General features: G+C 37.3%; 1 protein-coding gene across 1 annotated transcript; it reads right to left on the bottom strand.

Annotated features, from left to right (window-relative positions):
• Positions 1-177: 177 nt before the first annotated feature.
• LOC120535670 (protein Wnt-4-like) lies at positions 178-19,224 on the bottom strand. The gene is made up of 5 exons (XM_039763637.1): positions 18,320-19,224; positions 8,419-8,654; positions 1,334-1,465; positions 1,115-1,257; positions 178-1,011 (listed from the first exon to the last, which is right to left on the bottom strand). The coding sequence occupies exons 1-5, from the start codon at positions 18,406-18,408 to the stop codon at positions 538-540; spliced, it is 1,074 nt and encodes a 357-aa protein (XP_039619571.1). The 5' UTR covers positions 18,409-19,224; the 3' UTR covers positions 178-537.
• Positions 19,225-19,620: the final 396 nt, after the last annotated feature.

Raw genomic sequence — 19,620 nt, 5'->3', positions numbered from 1 at the left:
TGTTCATTTGAGGTTATGGTTTGCCTTTGGAAAATTCCTGCAACTGTGTACAATCTTAGATTGCAGCCTGCTTGATATCCTGAAAAACAACAAAGCTACAGGTGAATTTTTTTAAAGTAATAGTTGTGTAATGAAGAATAAAGATATTTATTGCATTTCTGGTACATAGTACAGTCGTTTTTTTTTTTTTTTTTTAAGTTTTGAATATAGTGTAAACTCAACATTCTTCAGATCATCCCTAGGTACTATATTTAAATCATAATGTTTACAGGAAAGGCACTGTTAACTAGTCTATGGAGTTTGTCTAATTAATCCACATTAAGTTGTGTATGTGGAATTTTCCTGATGAAATGGTACAGGAATTAGTTATTCATACTTAAAGCAAAATGCATGGTTTGAAACCAATGTTTTTTGAAGGTTTTAGAGTAGACACAAACATAATAAACGCAGTAAATGATTTTGCTGTTTCAAGTCCTTTGCATTTCATGATCTTGTGCACAATGCAAACAGCCAGTGCTTTACTGTCACTTGTTTTGCTCATCTGCAGGTGTGGACTTGTACCATATTCCGGCACTGTTTGCATTGCACTGAGCAGCACCAGCGGAACTTACAGCTACACCTCTCAATAACCTCAGCATGCTCGGTATGAAAACCTCTGCCACAGCACATGAGGTCGCAAGCATCTGCTGCCAGCCTGGAGGAAGTGGCATTGCACTGCCTGCCTGCAGTGCCAGGGATTCCTCCACGGGGGTCCAGTTCACAAAAATCTGGACTTCCTGAGAGGTAGATTAAGTCCTGTAGAGTGTAAGGCTTAAAATGGGTGTCTTTGGGCACCAGAACTTTTCGAGATCCAACTTTCCGTTGCTCAACCTCAGTTGCTCCATCAAATCGTTCCTTCAGTACAACTCCTACTCTGCGGAATGGTGGCATGACCTTCCAACATGTTCGAACTTCACAAGACCCAGATACTCCATGGCATTTACATTCCACTCGCATGTTATTTAGAATTGCCTGAGAAAACAGAACTAGCTTTAATATTGGAAAACACTGTTTTGCTGTCTTATGTTTATTGAACATACTTAAATATTGTCATTCTTGCTGTTAAACTGCCTACCTTTCGTCCAGCTTCATTATTGTGTAGGTTCATAAGTGCTCGGCTGGAAGAAGAACCCCGGATCCTTTCAGGGTTGTCAACAAATGACTGTGAGAATGATACGCCATAAGAGAGATTGTCAGAACATCCAGACCACTGGAAACCTAAAGTGGGAGAATAAGCAGTAAAGAAACAACACAAGGTGCCAAATAAATGGTTATCGAAAAAGAGAGAGTGTACCTTCAGGACTGACTCCGCGCACTTTGCGGTCACAGCCACACTTCTCTAACTCCCCACGGCTGCACGCTCGGGTGATAGCAAATGCCACTCCAGCTGAAGAGATTGCATGAATGAATGCTGCTTCACGTGTGCCTGAGGAGAAAAGGTAGCAACTGAAAGGCTTCACTTTAATCTTGTGTTTGTGTGTGTTTTATCTTAATGTTGAAGTGAGCCTTTTGATAATCCTTTTAAAACTGCATGCCTTGTCTGGTGTCTTTTGGTAATTGAAGTTCATTGTTTGAATATTTACAGTACTCAATAATTTATTAGTTTTATTGATCACTTTGACATATACCCAAATTATAAAACACATTCTTGATGATGTATTTTAGAGCAGGCTACATGCTAGTCAAAGTATAAACTAATTTGTCATTTTTATTGGAGCTAAAGCACCTCTAGAAGAGCCACTGTATACATATGACTAAAGACTGTGTCATGCAGAGCTGCTTCCCATTTAAGTAAATCCTTCCCCGCTTGCATAAACTACTAAAAGCAACCAATTTCAAAATGGCAACTGCCCAATCGTAACCAATCTTTTCACAATAAATGTAACGTCTGTCTTGTTTTAATTAGCAGATGTACAGTACATGCAAGCATGAATTGCACCAGCTGATTTGATCCTGTATCTGGAGTACCTGTTTGATAAAAAGACTTTGGAATTTCCTTTCCTCTTGGAAAATTGATAGCACCACTCCAAAAATTGCATGGAGTAAAAATAGGGTCATATCCAATGACAATAAAATTAAATGGTATACATCCACTTATTTATACAAAGTGTCATTAAACGTTTTGTACTGTGGTAAACCACAGCAAATGCAATCTTGAATACCTGATGGTTCAAAGCAATTCATCAAGCATAAATGCTAGTGGAAATTGTTGTGCACCTGTCTTTTTTTTTTCCCCCCAGGAGCATTTGCCCTATTCACAGACTTTAGGAGTCATGCATCAATATCAATGGATTGTTTATTTCACTTTTCCACATTCACTTCCAATAATCTGTTTGCAATGCAAGAAGAATGGCTGAAAAGCACTGCACAATAAAAGTATTAAAACTGGACAAAGACTATAACATTTCTATTTGGACAGATGACAGTATATTGTAAATAGCTGTAACCTTATAAAATTAACACATCTGATCACTGTTTACCTAGTGATCATTTATCTTCACCTTGTTTTCAAATGGGTTTTCGCATTTGTTGTATGTGAGTTCTTAAGTACAGCATTTAAACTTATGGTGCATATTCTTAGCCCAAAAAAAGAAAATCACATAGCAATTACATTAAGAACTGCTGCATATACTGATCAAGAACAGGTGCCTTTCACACAATTGTGTTCCATTGAGAAAAAGGACATGCTGTGCTGTTTTCCATCAGTACTGGGATGGTTCCCAGAAGATAAAATACTGAAATGTGAAAAGGACTAATTGTGCGTTTAATGCCCCAACAGTGTTTATTGAATATTGTGCGAAAATTTCATTACTCATAACCAACGAACCCACTGCTGGTGAAATAAAAGCTTAATACTTTAAGGAAGGCACTGATATACTACATCATTTCCATCAAAATAGGTTACAGATATCAGAACCATTTATCTCCATGATATCCAGAATGCCCAGCGCATTTATTTTCAACATGTATATACTCTAGTGCCTAAAAGTGTTATAAAACAAGAAGACAGACCATACAATGGCTGCAAAACATGGACCTATGCTATATATACTGTATCTGAATAACATGAGTGTTGTTGAATTCAAACTGGAACAAAGAGACACTTCCACTCCTGTTATATGGTACTAACACCCATGATCATTAAAAAATGCTGTTCTGTTTTGGCCCAAGAAGTGAGTTTTACTAACCATGCAGGTAAAATGTTTATTTGATCTTCAGTGAACTTTGCATCATACATTCTACCCCTCCATCCCTCTCTTCCCCTTTTACTCTATTTTAAATAGGTTTTTATTGTACTAAAATAAAATGATGACACTATGAATAACAAAGTTATGCATGCTGGCAGAGGGAACATGCTAAACCTTTTAAATCTTCTGCTGCCTTTGGAATGGTAGAACAATTTGTACAAAGCAGGGGCCTCATGTATAAACGGTGCGTACGCACAGAAACGTTGTATAAGAACTTTTCCACATTCAAATCGCGATGTATAAAACCTACACTTGGCGTAAATCCACGCACTTTTCCACGGTACCTCATACCTTGTCGTACGCAAGTTCTCCGCTCGGTTTTGCAGACTGGCGGCACCCAGCGTCAAAGCAGTGCTACTGTTCCTGTGTGGTTACACCTTATTTTCCTGACGCAGCTATATAAATACACAGAAACTAACCGCATATTGTTTATTAGTGTAATGCATCTGATTGTAATTAACTTGTAACAATATAATGGTAGAGGGAACAGCCATAGTATTCCAAATACCATAACTGCTTTAGCGTTGTTACTCTCACTTCTTCTTCTTCTTTCAGCTCCTCTTGTTAGGAGTTGCCACAGCAGATCATCTTTTTCAATATTTCTCTCACTGCACCACTCTGAGTATTTATATCACTGTATCTGAGTGTGAATCACAGCAGCAGCTGATCGGAAAGAGAATTATTGGTATACAGCTTCAAGGACACGCTGTCTCAGCCACTGCAAAATGTTTTAAAGTCTTTCCTGTACGGACCTCGCGGTTCAGAAACAGAAACGATATCATTTATAAGGTGAAATTCAGCAAAATATGTTAATTAAATTATACAGATAAAACTTTAACTTCATTTAAATAATCTATATTTTCACTGGGAGTGTCGTTAAGGATAGAATAATTAAACATGTACTACGAAGATATTTCAATGTTCTTTAAACGTTTTGAAGAATCGGCGCTAAGCTTACAGATGGCTTAACGTCTATTACAGAGCTGATTGTATGGCGATCGGTTACTTGGGGAAAGAAAAGCACTGACTGCAGTGATGGCTACGCCAATATATATTGAATATAAAACAGAAAGAGAAAATAACAACACAGCTAAAAACACAGCAACAAATTTCGGCAAAAGTTAAATGCTTGTGTCATGAGCACGAGGCGGCTATGCAGTGTCGCAACGGACGTTGTGCATAAGCTACCTTACTGACGGGCGGCGAAGGAGCCACCGATTCTTCCTCTGCCCAGTGCCACCACAAGCCTAGAGCCCCCTGATTGTACTGCTGCAATAAATTATTTCATCGAAGTGAAACACATGTTTAATAACGTGCTTTAACTCCTATCATCATGAAAATGATATCACGTATACATCTCAGTATTTTAGTTATTCAGAGAACTGTAATATTACGAATGTAATTGATTCTGTGTCCAGTTGGAGGAAGAGAGCCGGTTTAAAAGCAAGTAGTGATTCACACACATAGAGCACATAGAAAATCAAATACAAAACAAAGCATTTAACGTGCTACTTTAATTACGATGTGATTTGAGAAACTGGTTAATTAAACGATTTTAAGATGAAGTTTATGATGTTCTACTTTAATGACAAAATAAACTACGTGATTAAAGTGGAAATGTCGAGATTGAAGTTGACATTTCGTGCTTTTTCCTCACTGTGTGCCTTTTTTCTCTGTACCCTAATAAACTTTCATATGACACTCAGACAGTGGGCTTACAACTCGGCTTTTCACTGCGACTTTGATATGTGACTTCTTTTTTATTTCCGGCACTGTGCGATTTGTGAATGTGAGCTTTCAAGTGTCTCCAACACGCTATGTCACTCGATCAACTTCCTTTTGTTGATTATACCACAGTTTATTTGAACAAATAGTATGTTTTTCATTTGCCTCCACTTGGTATTCGCTGAAATTCTTATATTTTCCCCGTGCTTTTCCCATTGTCTTTTCACAGAAGGCTGCGCTTAAGGGCGATTTATATTGATTTGCATATTCAAATAGGCGTAATTCTGGAAGGATTTGGGGCGTTACATAATGCGCGTGCACGAGCGTTAGTTTTCATGCTGATCGGGATTTATGTAGCGGAAGAACGTGGAAGTTGGAGTACGCACAGATTCCTGCATCTGGATTTTTCTGTGCGTAAGCACATTTCGGCTTTTGTGCTTACGCCATGTTATAGTGCGAGTTCTACGCATGGCGTTATACATGAGGCCCCTGGTCATTCAGTTTTGAAAGCAACCACAGAACTACTGTCAGCCAGAGTACTTGGTAATTTATTCCATGTTGCCTATGACTATCTATGTGAAGAAAAACTTTAACATTTGTGCAAAACTTAGTTTTGTACCCATGTTCTTGTTAAATAACTCATTACACAGTAACATATTTACCTGAGAATTAGCAAGTTCTGGGAAGTGGAGGGAATAATGATGTTTGCAGTTAAGTAAACCTGCTTTTTATGTAAATCCAACTGAATTGTACTGTAAAAAGTCTGAAGTATAGTATAAGCCACCCAAACTAGGGTGTTCAAAAGAAATGTAATGATTTACTTCATGATATAAAAGTGCGTAATATACAAGAATAGCTGAATCAAACATTTGAAATATTAAAATGTATACTTCAATCTAAATGTTTAAAATTTTAATATTCTCAATTGTAATAGACAGTTGTCATTTTTCAGCTTCTGATAGAGTTCCATAGAGGATTACATCCCTAGTAAACAATCAAAAATAACATTATATTCATAATTACTAATCTTGAAAGAGTATGAAACAACACCCCACATGTGTATATGTTTGAAATTTGTTATCTTAAACTTTATGGGAGTAGTTGTTAGAGGGTTAGGACCACCAATAAAGAATCAAATATCAAAAATATATTTATAATCGGCAACCTTGAAATACTATAAGACAACTCTCCACATGCCTATACTACAGATCCCTATTTTTTCAATGTTTTGTGAAACAGAGTAACTGTAGCCCCTCATATCCCCTTGGCGATTGAACCCCAGAGGGTCAGTTGATGTGGCATGCACAACTTCCAAGTCCTTCTGATCATTCTAGTTGACACCTATTGGTTTACTCTTTATCATATAGGTGTAATTTCCTGTACAAAATAAAAATGAGGGGGTTCAGGCTTAGGGGGCCAAAAATAGGGTGAACCCCAAAAAGGTTGACATCTTGCATAATTAGACATCAACACAAGTCAAACTATATATATATAGGTATATACAGTTAGATCCATAAATATTTGTACAGAGACAACTTTTTTCTAATTTTGGTTCTGTACATTACCACAATGAATTTTAAATGAAACAACTCAGATGCAGTTGACGTGCAGACTTTCAGCTTTAATTCAGTGGGTTGAACAAAAAGATAGCATAAAAATGTGAGGCAACTAAAGCATTTTTTTAACACAATCCTTTCATTTCAGGGGCTCAAAAGTAATTGGACAATTGACTCAAAGGCTATTTCATGGGCAGGTGTGGGCAAGTCTGTCATTATGTCATTATCAATTAAGCAGATAAAAGGCCTGGAGTTGATTTGAGGTGTGGTGCTTGCATGTGGAAGATTTTGCTGTGAACAGACAACATGCAGTCAAAGGAGCTCTCCGTGCAGGCGAAAGAAGCCATCCTTAAGCTGCGAAAACAGAAAAAACCCATCCGAGAAATTGCTACAATATTACGAGTGGCAACATCTACAGTTTGGTACATCCTGAGAAAGAAAGCAAGCACTGGTAAACTAAGCAACACAAAAAGACCTGGACGTCCACGGAAGACAACAGTGGTGGATGATCGCAGAATCATTTCCATGGTGAAGAGAAACCCCTTCACAACAGCCAACCAAGTGAACAACACTCTCCGGGGGGTAGGCATATCCATATCCAAGTCTACCATAAAGAGAAGACTGCATGAAAGTAAATACAGAGGGTGCAACCATTCATAAGCCTCAAGAACATAAAGGCTAGATTGGACTTTGTCTTCAGCAAAGCATCTAAAAAAGCCAGTACAGTTCTGGAAAAACATTCTTTGGACAGATGAAACCAAGATCAACCTCTACCAGAATGATGACAAGAAAAAAGTATGGAGAAGACGTGGAACAGCTCATTATCCAAAGCATACCACATCATCTGTAAAACATGGTGGAGGCAGTGTGATGGCTTGGGCGTGCATGGCTGCCAGTGGCACTGGGACACTAGTGTTTATTGATGATGTGACACAGGACAGAAGCAGCTGAATGAATTCTGAGGTATTCAGAGACATACTGTCTGCTCAAATCCAGCTAAATGCAGTCAAATTGATTGGGTGGCATTTCATGATACAGATGGAGAATGACCCAAACCATAAGCCAAAGCAACCCAGGAGTTTATTAATGCAAAAAAGTGGAAAATTCTTGAATGGCCAAGTCAGTCTCCTGATCTTAACCCAACTGAGCATGCATTTCACTTGTTGAAGACTAAACTTCAGACAGAAAGACCCACAAACAAACAGCAACTGAAAGCCGCTGCAGTAAAGGCCTGGCAGAGCATTAAAAAGGAGGAAACCCAGCATCTGGTGATGTCCGTGAGTTCAAGACTTCAGGCTGTCATTACCAGCAAAGGGTTTTCAACCAAGTATTAGAAATGGAACATTTTATTTCCAGCTATTTAATTTGTCCAATTACTTTTGAGCCCCTGAAATAAAGGGATTGTGTTAAAAAAATGCTTTAGTTGCCTCACATTTTTATGCAATCTTTTTGTTCAACCCACTGAATTAAAGCTGAAAGTCTGCACTTCAACTGCATCTGAGTTGTTTCATTTAAAATTCCTTGTGGTAATGTACAGAACCAAAATCAGAAAAAAGTTGTCTCAGTCCAAATATTTATGGACCTAACTGTATATGTTTGGGTTTGCTTGTACCAGTGAATCAGGAGGTGCTGGACAAAAAACAACTGAAGTGATTTTAAAGCATTCATAAGTAATTTGTAAGAACACAAGAATATTATTTGTTTAAGCAGCATTTTGAGATAGGGTGTAGTATAAAAAATGCTCTAAAAATACGTTCAAACTATTTCATTTACTTTAGCTTTGTTGTATAATTGTTTATCCATTTTAATGTAATGATTAAAGAATCTGTACATCTGGGTATGCTCCTGACCTTGCATGACAACTTTTCCAAACACATTGATCCCCTGTACTGTAGAGCAGTTCCATCGTCGTGTCCGAAACTGGTGCTGGCACTCCTCAATGGCAATCTCAGCACCCCGCCGTACTGAATCCATTGCCTCCAGTTGCTGACGACAGAGCTGTACCTGACCAGCACTTAATCCTTTAAGGAGGGCGCAGCTGTCAGAGTCACGTAGACTTCGGGCTAATGGCTGCTTGACCAAAGACCTGAAAAGTACAATGGGAATGACATGAAAAGACTCTGTCTATGTGTTTTGAAAATTGGCTGGTTATTTGGTCTCACATGGAAACTTTTGTACATATTAAATTGTAACAATAAAGATCAAAACTGAATTCTTCATCAACAAAGCCTAAAAATTTTATAAAACCAGGGTCTATTGGATGTAGTAGGTAAAAAAATAGAACAGAAGATACATTTAAATAATGTCAATATCACAGTCTCTCTCTGGTTATCTTCATCATTTGATATCTTTTCAATCAATAAGGTCTATAAATACTTTTAAAATTAATGAGGAACACATTCTTATGAAAAAAATGAATTATCTGGAGCTCTTGTAAACATGAATTTCATTGAGCATATCTGTAATGAAAAGGTTACTAAATTAAATCTGTATAAGAATAGAATCAGCATAACAGCAACAACATGGTGATATACTGGTGAGCACTGCTATCTCAAGACTCCAGGTCCTGGTTCCAAATCCTGATTTTTTTCTTCCTGGTTTTCAAGATTCATATACATGTAGTCCAAGGTGCTTCGTAACTGTGCATGAGAGAGTGAGTCCTGTGATAGACTTTGGCCCCATCCAGTATTGGATCCTATCTTATGTTCCCATTCATAGGTTCTGCAATGGGTTAGACTACTTTAGAAAAATTAATGGGGATATAGATGGATCACTTGAAATGTAAATGGAATAAAAAGGTGCAAAAAAGAAAAAATAGAAGTAGAATTGTGTTACCATAAGCAAAAAGCACTTATATATACAAGGAGTGGTTACTTTATTTAACTCACATATCTTGAGTCAGGTAGAATCCCCTTTTATCTCCTCAATAGAAAGAATTATTGAAGGCAAAGGGTTCAGAAAGGTGCTGAAATGTTTCTTCTGAGGTTTGGTCCTTGCAGACTCAATAGCTTCACACAAGACCTGAAGATTTTTCGGCCACATATTCATATTACAGACATCCCTTTTCTCTTTGTCCCAAAGGTTCTCTTTTGGAAAATCTGGGAACTGTACAGGCCATTGCAGAGTAAGCTGTATTCACTGCAATGTTCATGGAATCGGATGATGTGTGCATTGTGATATCAGATGTTGTCCTACTAGATGTATCAATTTGAAATTGGGTAGACTGTGACTACAAAGGAAATGACGACGGCCAACAATAACCTTAGAAATGTTGTGACAGTCAAATGGCATTATTCCTGTATTACGGAGGTGCCACAAAAAAAAAAATCCCCCACATCATTACATTATCACCACTAGTCTTTAAAATCCACAAATTCCTACTATGTACACCAGATTCTAGTTATTATACAAGTTAAGTTAATCACTCAACTGTTTATTTTATACATCCAGTTTTTTCAATGTAAAATCTATTACTTCTAGTGCAATTAAAATCTTTGGATTTCATATGTACATGTATTTGTTTGGCCTGTTTGCATCATTCATTCCAAAAGAAAAAAGTAAATAGCGTGGACCGTTTTTTGTTTTTTTGTTTTAATCTGCTAACTTGAGCCTGTGTGCTGTTATTAACAAAGAGGTTTCAGCCTCAGTTTGCGTGAGTCACAGAAAAATATTCAACACGGGCTGCTGATACGTCTGGCTAAACAGCAAATCACATTTTGAAATACTGTCACTTGTTACTAAGAAAATCAGTGGGCCAGCTGCAGTGATTAAAACTTTGCCTATTACTTAGTTAAGATTGCATCCCGGAACAAGAAAATAAAAACAAATAAAAACCCATGCCTGGAAAAGTCGAGCTAAAACAACTGCTGGAATTTGAGAGGCCAGTGTTGATTAGAATGGTGAAGAAGTGCACATGGTTATGATAATCTGAATGCCGGTGTGAACGTTATTTGGTTTCAAAATGATCATTCAGCGAGTTAATAATGTAAGCCTTTTAGAGACATCCTTCTACTGGTGCAGCGTGTCAGCCAGAAGCTGTCTCTCTCTCTATGTTTAACCTAAAAAATAGTGGACCCCTAGCCACCTTGCCGTTGCTTGAGTCATGTCTATTATGCCGCTAAAATCATTAAGAGACCTGTCCCTAGAAAAAATTCAGCACTAACCTTGATATTGAAACACCAGGAGGTGTAATTATCAAAGCTGAGTTTCTACTTTCACACAATTAGAATTCAAGGTACTATGTAATGTGAATATCTTATTGTCTTAAAGCATTCAGAAAACGATCCGTATTTGAATTGTACTATTCTACAGTACACTGAATAAATAAAATAAAAAATATGCTGAAAAAAAAACTAAATTACACTACAAATACCTAAAAAAAACAACCGCGAGGAAAGATTGACGCTAGGACAAATTTACACTGAATAAGCTGAAGGCCTGATACATGACTACAATTTAAAAAAAATAAAATTTCGATTCACAACAAATATGCCCGAAGATGCATCAGCAACAGATTACTGTACACCGCTACACACGTTCAGAGAAAAGTAGCACAGTACTGAACATACACAGGAGTAAACCGAAAAAGTAAGTGCAATGTGAAATATAATAAGTTAGAAACAGCTTCTGGGTACTGTAGTTCGAACACGCAGAGCGCACCATTCTGCCGTTGGTGTATTGAATCGATTACTTGTTTGAATCCGCGGCAGGATTCCCTACGATTGTTGAACAACGCTTCGTTGTGAGATTTCTTTGGGCAGGGGGAGTTAACCCGCTGAAATTCACAGAAGGATGTTTGTTTGTGTCAGTAAGCTTTTTAGCTGATTTACAAATATGCAGCAACAACAGACAACATAATCCGTCAGTCTTGATGGTCGATCAGAACGAGCTTCGTCACTTTTCTGCCCATTCATAAACTTTTCACTGAGTCATGATGTATTCACTTCCACACTGAGCCAACATCCTCCGGTGAATTTCAGCACAGCAGTATTTCGCTCTCCCTACCCAAAGATATGTTTTCACTACTGCGCACTGTTCAACAAAATCGCAAGCTAAGTGAGCATATTCGCTTACTCTCAGCTTTAACTATAATGGCTGAGAGCTGCGCACATGTACGTATTTAAATTACCCATAAAACATCGCTAATGTGTTGTATTACGTCAGTTTGTAGTCGCTGCGGTTACCGCGTAATTGTCAAATGGCCTTTACTTTTTGATTTACCCTCGCAGTTCCGTGTAAGATTATGCAATTAAAAAAAAAAAACGCATAAAAGTTTAAAAAAACGGTCACTACTGTAGGCCAGACCTCAACTGCATGACTATTGCAAGTTAAAGGTAAACAGTTGTAAATCATTGCATATTTCATATAACCTAACCTGCGTCGCCATGTCAATGAGTTTTTGATTTGAAAAAGCTTAAGTTTGTGAAGATACTAATTTAACATAGCTAATTTAGCATAGCAACGAACACAACAGAGATCTAAAGTTTACTTTTTTATGTAACGAACTGCAATATACAATTCATCAAAACTTTAATGTTCAATATTGTATGTGTTGCTTTTCCATAAGCTTTTGAACTGGTGCTATGTTTGTAGTATTTCTTGTTGAAATTGCGTACGTTTTGTGATGCGACATGGTGGATTTTATGGTGAAATTCTCAATAATGTTATGTCACAATGATTAAATTGTAAAAGAGTGTGCCTTTCTCAGCTCTTAGTTTACATGAGCAACCTTTATCTGCTCGCGCTGAAGGTTTGTTCAAGAGAAAACGTACACACTTATGAAAGGAAGTGATTACCATGAAAATGTAAAACATAACATCAAATAAAATAGATTTCTGCTTTTTCAATATATTTTTGTGAGTTCATTTGTTATTTTATTTCCTCTATTGAATGAATGGCCCTAAATGGTATAATATGTACCAAATACTTTTTTTTTTTTTTTGCATTGCGTTTTGAGTTGCTTACTCTGGGCATATTTTTCACATTGTTGGATAAAACTTGGTGTTATAATTCTGAAAAGAATGTTTTAGGAAGAAACGTTTGCAGGGTTTACACTACTATAAAAAATATAAAATATAAAGTCTAATATAAAATAAAATATATTTGATCAAGTAAAATATTGACACTACACAGAGGTTTTCAGACCCATATGACACAGATTTGAATTAAGTACGCTTGAAAATAGTATGGTTTGGATACAGTATAGTAAGGCTTTCAACCCTGTTCATGTGCCCTTGTGCCTGATGACCTATCCTCTTTAATCAGTTCCTTTATCAGAAACACACTGTTGCAGTTATTTTCACTTCTGATTAATGGCTTGATTTTACTTTCATATGAGAAAAAGGCACCACATTGCACAGTTCCTTGCAGTACAAATCATTTTTGATATACTATTTGTTTTGAATAATTTTTACACCTCACTTTTTTCCAATTACATGACCCTTCATTCAAGCTGATCAGCCTGACTGGTATAAAATGTATCTTTATACTACACTTTTTAGATCATCTTGATGGGTACACAATGTTTGTGTGTTCCATCTTTTGATTACACTCCTGTATACTAAAACAGAAGACTATATCTTTCTACGTTCTTGGAAATTATTTCTAGTGTTTCTTATTAGTAGTGTCATAGAACATAGACAGCTATGGTTGCAGATATTTAAGGATTATATTTAAGAAAATGTCTATTTGCTAGTCTCTCTATTATATTAAAAAAAATCCTGGGATGAGACGAGACTTTTTAGTCTGTGACGAGACGTGACTTTTTCATGTCGTGCGAGACGGGACTGTGTGCCAAGAGATTTAACCACGCCCGGGGCTGGAAATAAAAGATAAAGAGTAGACGACAAAGTAGAACATCATAAAGAATTCAAAAACGTTGGCGCGATACACATGCAGGGCAGGTTAGGAGATAATGGAAGTACAAAAATTCAAAAGTCTCAAAAAATGATAGTAAAGATTGCATTAGCGCAAACAAACGGAAATTATTACTCAGTGAAATAATGGAACAGTGAAAACAGATTGAATGTATTGTTCGGATTTAAACTTTAAATCGGAGACTTGTAGGTCGTGAAATTCTTGTTGCCATCGGGGAAAAGTAGTGTTTCTTCCCAATGAAGAGGCGTATCCGTGAGAATTAAAAGATGTGTTGTTTTGGTGAAAATGAAATCCACATACGCAAGCGACGTGATTTGGCTGGCGCATAGAGCAGGCCAGGGGAGTTGGTGAGTGAAACGAGCAGGGGCTAAGCCCCCTAGTAATAATTGATTAAAGACCTTCACTCAGTATTAGTTGTTGCAATGCCTGCTCTTGTCTTTCATTACTGCTCCCGTACTTGTCACATCAGGTTCCTCTGTTTAGATCTCCAAGTTTAACTCTTTTTTTCTTGTTCTTGCCTTTTAATATCTTTCACATTCCATTTTACTGCTGTCTTTCCAATTTAAGTGCTTTAAAGCTATACTCATCTCACCCTTGTCTTCTATTTATGTTAATTACTTGTGTGCAATGCATTTTTAATTCCTGGCAGCACAGTGACACAGTGTTAGCACTGCTGCCTTGCATGATAGAAACTGGGTTTCATGTCCCAGGAGCTCTCTGCATAGAGTTTGCATGTTCTTCTTGTGTCTGTCTGGGTTTTCTCCAGGTGCTCCAATTTTTTTCCACACTCTAAAGACATGCAAGTTAGATGAACTGCTGTTGTTAAACTGGCTGCAGTGCATTTGTGAGTGTGTGTGTGTGTGCTCACCTTGCAATGGACTGACACTCTGTAATGGGATTGTTTCTTCCTTGAGCATGAGGCTTGTTGGGACAGACTGCAGCTTTCCCACAACTCTGCCCTGGAAAAGCTCATTGGGAAAGTGGTTGATATTTTTTTTTTTTATTCCAATATGTGATGCATGGTCAATGAGAATCATATATAATTTAGGAAACATGTAAACTGACACTTTAACTTAATATAGGAAAACAAATGGAAAATAATAAAAGAATGATTTAGGGAGTACTAATTTCATTTTAGTCCATTAAACATTTTGGTGGTCTGCTCTCAAGCAGGAATAAATTGTGTGACAATCAGTGAGCTCCAATGGGATTAATACTTCCTTTTCTATTTTCGTTTTCTTCTTAAATTCTGTTTTTATTAGGGTATATTGTCGATTGTGTACAGCATCTGTTAGAATGAAAAATACAGTGCATTTTATTAGAATAACATCTACGGGTTTAATTAGATGACACTTATGTTTTTAGATTTAAATGCTATAGACCAATAGCCCTGTCAGATATATATAGGTCAGCATAGTGGGTAGCGCTGCTGCCTCGCAGTTAGGAGACCTGGGTTCACACCCTGCATGGAGTTTGCATGTTCTCCCTGTGTCTGCCTGGGTTTCCTCCGGGTACACCGGTTTCCTCCCACAGTCCAAAGACATGCAGGTTAGGTGCACTGGTGATTCTAAATTGTCTCTAGTGTGTGTGTGCACCCTGTGGTGTGCTGGTGCCCTGCCCGGGGTTTGTTTCCTGCCTTGTTGGCTGGGATTGGCTCCAGTAGACCCCCGTGACCCTGTACTTAGGATGTAACGGGTTGGATAATGGATATATATATATATATATATATATATATATAGATAGATAGATAGATAGATAGATAGATAGATAGATAGATAGATAGATAGATAGATAGATAGATAGATAGATAGATAGATAGATAGATAGATAGTATGTATGTATGTATGTTGTATGAGGTACACTTTTTTATGTGTGCATCTTTGGTGGTAGTGTATATGTGTCACTGTTTTGAAGAGACATGCAAGTCAGACTTTAGATGTACTTTGTACACATGACAATAAACTTCAACTTGATAATCTATATTTATGAATATTAAAACATTAGAATAAGCTTTTCAGCAGAACAAAGCTTGTTAATCCTATTTGCCTAATTGTTCCAAAATAAAATTGAGTTGAGTTTTCAAATTCCCCAAAGTACTCCTTGCTGCTACACTACTTGGTAATTTATTCCATGTTTAGATTAAATGGAATGAAGAAGCAGCTAAATGTGCTTAGAAGTGACACATGGTACTGGTCAGTACTGACTAGTGATATGACATTTTCTTTTCAAAACATATACTGATAACCCTAAAATTACAAAGAAGAATAGTTTCTTACATTTTTATTTGAGTTAATTTTCCTTCACTGATTTTATTGTATACAATATTAATAAAACTGAATGTAACTGAGAAAGTATATTTAAAAGGTGGAAATATATAGAAGCAAAGAACCCAATAGACTATTCTCTATCAGCAATAGAGATTTCCAGTTCCTCTAAAATGGAACATTTTGAACAACATGTATTGAACAGTATTATCTTGAACAATATGTATTTTTATTAGCCACTCCCCTTAGCCACTGGCCATGCCTGCATGTGGTTCACTCTTAACCCTTGAACTACTAACTGCAAAGCCAAAGTGTTATAGACAGATGCCTCACTCCAGGTAATAGATGGCTGTCATTAAGTAGGTGTGCCATTGTTGCATTAATCTTTAATCTCCAGTCCTTTTGTGATTCAAATAAAAATATTTATCGAAAATGTTATTTTTATTATACTTAATAATACATTTGAATTAATTTATTCACTAGCCCAGGAAACATAACACAGGCATGTGGAAACAGTGATAAGACTGAATGGAAGGTTGTGCATGTATCCATCCATCTATTCCATACATTAGTTTTCAAATCCTGCTTATCTAGAGCAAGGTGAGAGCATGCCTCAGACTTTAGGGAGGAACAAGCTCTGGACAGAACGCTAGCCTATTGAGAGGTGAACACACAACCACATACATACATACACATATCAGGGCCAGTTTACCATTGCCAATCCATCTATCCTGCATGTCTTTGGACTGTCTTGGACCTGGATTTGGAGGAAACGCACAAGAACACGGGGAGAAAATACAAACTCTACACAGCAAATGAAGCAGCAGTGTCACCACAGTACCAACCTGCTGCCTGCATAATGTGCATGTGTCCTATCTTAATACTGCAATTAATCAATTAGAAATGTCAACTTTTTCAACATGTATGAAAAAAAAATCTCATGTTGATGTAATCCAATTCAGGATCGCATATGCTTTAATTGATACCAGCACCTTTGGGCACTTGGCAAGAAGTGATTTTAAATAGGGTGGTTTGCATACATAGCACACACCTAAACTCATCCATATAGGTCCAATTTAGAGTCACCAGTTAACCCAACACATACACACACACACACACGGAGAAAATGTGCAAACTCCGCACGAACAGACAGGTAATTCAATCCCAGTCTTGTGGAACTGTGAGGCAGCAGCTCTAGCCACTGCACCAATTTCACACCCGGAAAGCTTTATTTTTATGTCATTATGCAAAAAAAGTAAATCAAAGTTACTGAAACTGGCTTTAGAAACTGATCTTTTTGTATCACCCTTAACATGAAAACACATTTTTGTTTCTCAGAACAATCCATGGCTATTCAAATTCCTTTAGGTATCAAAATTCAGCTTACGTAAATTACGGGCCATAGAGGACCACACACTTGGGTTTCAGACTATAAAGCCTTCTGCGTTTGAATCCAATACCATGCTGGCTGTGTGGAGTTTGCATGTCCTTCTTGTGTCTGCAAGGGTTTCCTCTAGGTAATCAAATTTTCTTCCCACATCCCCAAACACATACTGATTAGGTTGATTAGCAATTCCAAATTGGCCCCTATCTGTGTGAATGATTGGGCCCTGTGGTGGACTGCTGTCCTGTGCATGTCTGTCTCCTGCCTTGTGCTCAGTGGCCAAAGTTGTGCTGAGCAGTTTTGATAACGTTTTATTATTCCAGATATTTCCAGCAGTCAAGTCTGGGCATTACTTCAGGATTTCGAAGTTGATTCAGGTGACTTATTGAAAAGGATTGATTTGGTTTTATTACTAGAATTTGCGTGAGCAGATCACATTCCATTTTTCTAACTCATTATAGAAGACCCGTTTGATTAATATTTGTGAATAGGTTCATTTTATTCCCCTGGTTACATCAAGTAAGTCATCAAGTAAGTACATGAATCAACAGATGCATTTTATTCTTTGTTGTTTGTTGTCTGATTCCAATTTTATAGTTCCTTTTCATAATAGCTAAAGACTAGTTCCTGTCAGTTTGTAATTGGTTTTTGAAAGAAGACTTAAATTAACTAATGACGTGCATTGCTCTAAAATTAAGAAATTGCTTATGCTTTTATTTATGCGTTTGTAATATTAAAAATAAATCAACAACATGTTTTATTGAAAAGAAAAACCTGATTGCTTAATCATGTAATTATACAGCCCACCAAAAGAGGGCAATGCAAATAACGAAACCGGCGATGGAAGTCTCAGTAGATACCGAATGAATGACGGTAACGGCACTTTCGACTCCAGCGTCATCCGGTGAAGACAGGGAGAAAATAGGGGGTCTCGTTAAGAAAGGTCCGCAGAAGACAGATGTCATGGCCCATAGTTATGACGTCTAGAATCGTTATGACTCAAAATAGAAATCACTTACGTTTGTAAGTCCAGCCTGAAATTGAAAATGAGAAACTACAATCAAGGTGACACTGCCTTATTTAAAATCAGTTCATTATTGATGTAATTCAGACGTCATTAATATGAATATTATTATCATTATTTTATGATTAATTAATATGTACAAAATAAAACTAAAAATGTAGGACAGATTCAGGTCGGTGCCCCTCGGGCACCCGCATACTTACAGCCAGCTGGTCGCCCGGCTCAGCGGGAGCGCGCACAGAAGTGCCGACACCGCGCTGAGGACGACAGGTGGAAAGTGGGGAGACTTCATTTGGGACCTTCGAAGAGTTCCTCACGGTACCCTGGGCATTCTTGCCCGGACGATGAAGTGTTCTTATCAATGAGCAGTTCGCGCTTCTTCCTTTTGTGTAAACACCTTAGGTGCGTGACATCCCCCTTGATCAGCTTCAGTTGCGAGAAAAAGTCTCCGGGCTTCAAAGGCGGTAATGTTTTAACACTGACGTCTTTTCAGTATGGGAATTGCTCATGAAAACTGCAGGGATGAAACGGAGTATGTCGAGAATTTACCTTCGATAAAGCCATCATTTAACTTCTTGTGTTAAATGCTGTTCAAAAAGTGTGGAGGTTTGGACTCAGCCACAAATTAAAAAATCAAAATTTATAATAACACATCAAATTGATCCGTGGTCACTTTTCTAATCAGCAGAGAAAAAAAAAAAAACTGTAACGGATGAAAGTCTTGAATTCAAGTGTCCGTAATAAGAGTTCAACTAACAAAATCTGTAAATAGATGAATAACTTTCATTGATCTTCTTGTTTTACAAGTAGTTTAAATATAGCCATGAATGAGATCACTTCGCAGGGTAACATTCAATTTGTCATTCAGATGCAGTGTGAATCCATCATTTTAGAAGTAAGGATATCCTATATATAAAAAGTAAAATTAGTACAAAAAGATAGATCCGAAATATGGGACCCGGTTTTATTTCCGTCAAGAGCGATTGGTCCAATGACCAGAATCGCAGTTGAGAAGGCTTAAGTTTTTCAGAGCTTTGAAGGCGCCCACAAACGTGAACCCCAGGCTTTGCAAAGCCTTTTAAAATTTTAATTTGGGCCACGATTTGTCATCCCGTCAAGTCTATGGCTTCTAAACACAAGGACCCTTTCACATTTCTAGCAGTAAATTTATATGTCTCCCCGCTAACGGGTAGACAAGAGAGAGCCTTTAAAAGGCGAGAAAAGCCACAGAAGGCTAGATGGGATTGACAGAAGCTAATAAAATTACGAGAAATTACTGAGCGAATTGCAGGTTTATGTTTATACAAATAGATACATGCAAGAAGCAGATTATTTGAAATGAAATCCTAGAATCAAAACTAATATTTTGACCTTGAAAAACGATAGACAACCGAATTGTAAAATTTGAATAAGGCCTTGCTTTATTTTTTAGTTTATTGTTCTAGAAACAGTTTAAAGGATGCATGGAAAGGGATGTCAGAAATTAAACCAAATTTCTGGGCGT

This window comes from Polypterus senegalus, chromosome 9 (genome assembly GCF_016835505.1).
Source record: "Polypterus senegalus isolate Bchr_013 chromosome 9, ASM1683550v1, whole genome shotgun sequence".
In the NCBI taxonomy this organism is placed as follows: domain Eukaryota; kingdom Metazoa; phylum Chordata; class Cladistia; order Polypteriformes; family Polypteridae; genus Polypterus; species Polypterus senegalus.
This window is presented reverse-complemented; position numbering and strand designations above follow the sequence as displayed.

What these genes read in the sequence shown, in the direction of transcription:
- LOC120535670 (XM_039763637.1), bottom strand. Translation starts at nt 18,408, where the DNA reads ATGAAGTCTCCCCACTTTCCACCTGTCGTCCTCAGCGCGGTGTCGGCA. An exon ending in TGGAAAAGTTGTCATGCAAG is followed by an intron (nt 1,466 to 8,418) that starts GTCAGGAGCATA and finishes TTTTCTCCTCAG; the next exon opens with GCACACGTGAAGCAGCATTC. An exon ending in GCGCGGAGTCAGTCCTGAAG is followed by an intron (nt 1,258 to 1,333) that starts GTACACTCTCTC and finishes CTCCCACTTTAG; the next exon opens with GTTTCCAGTGGTCTGGATGT.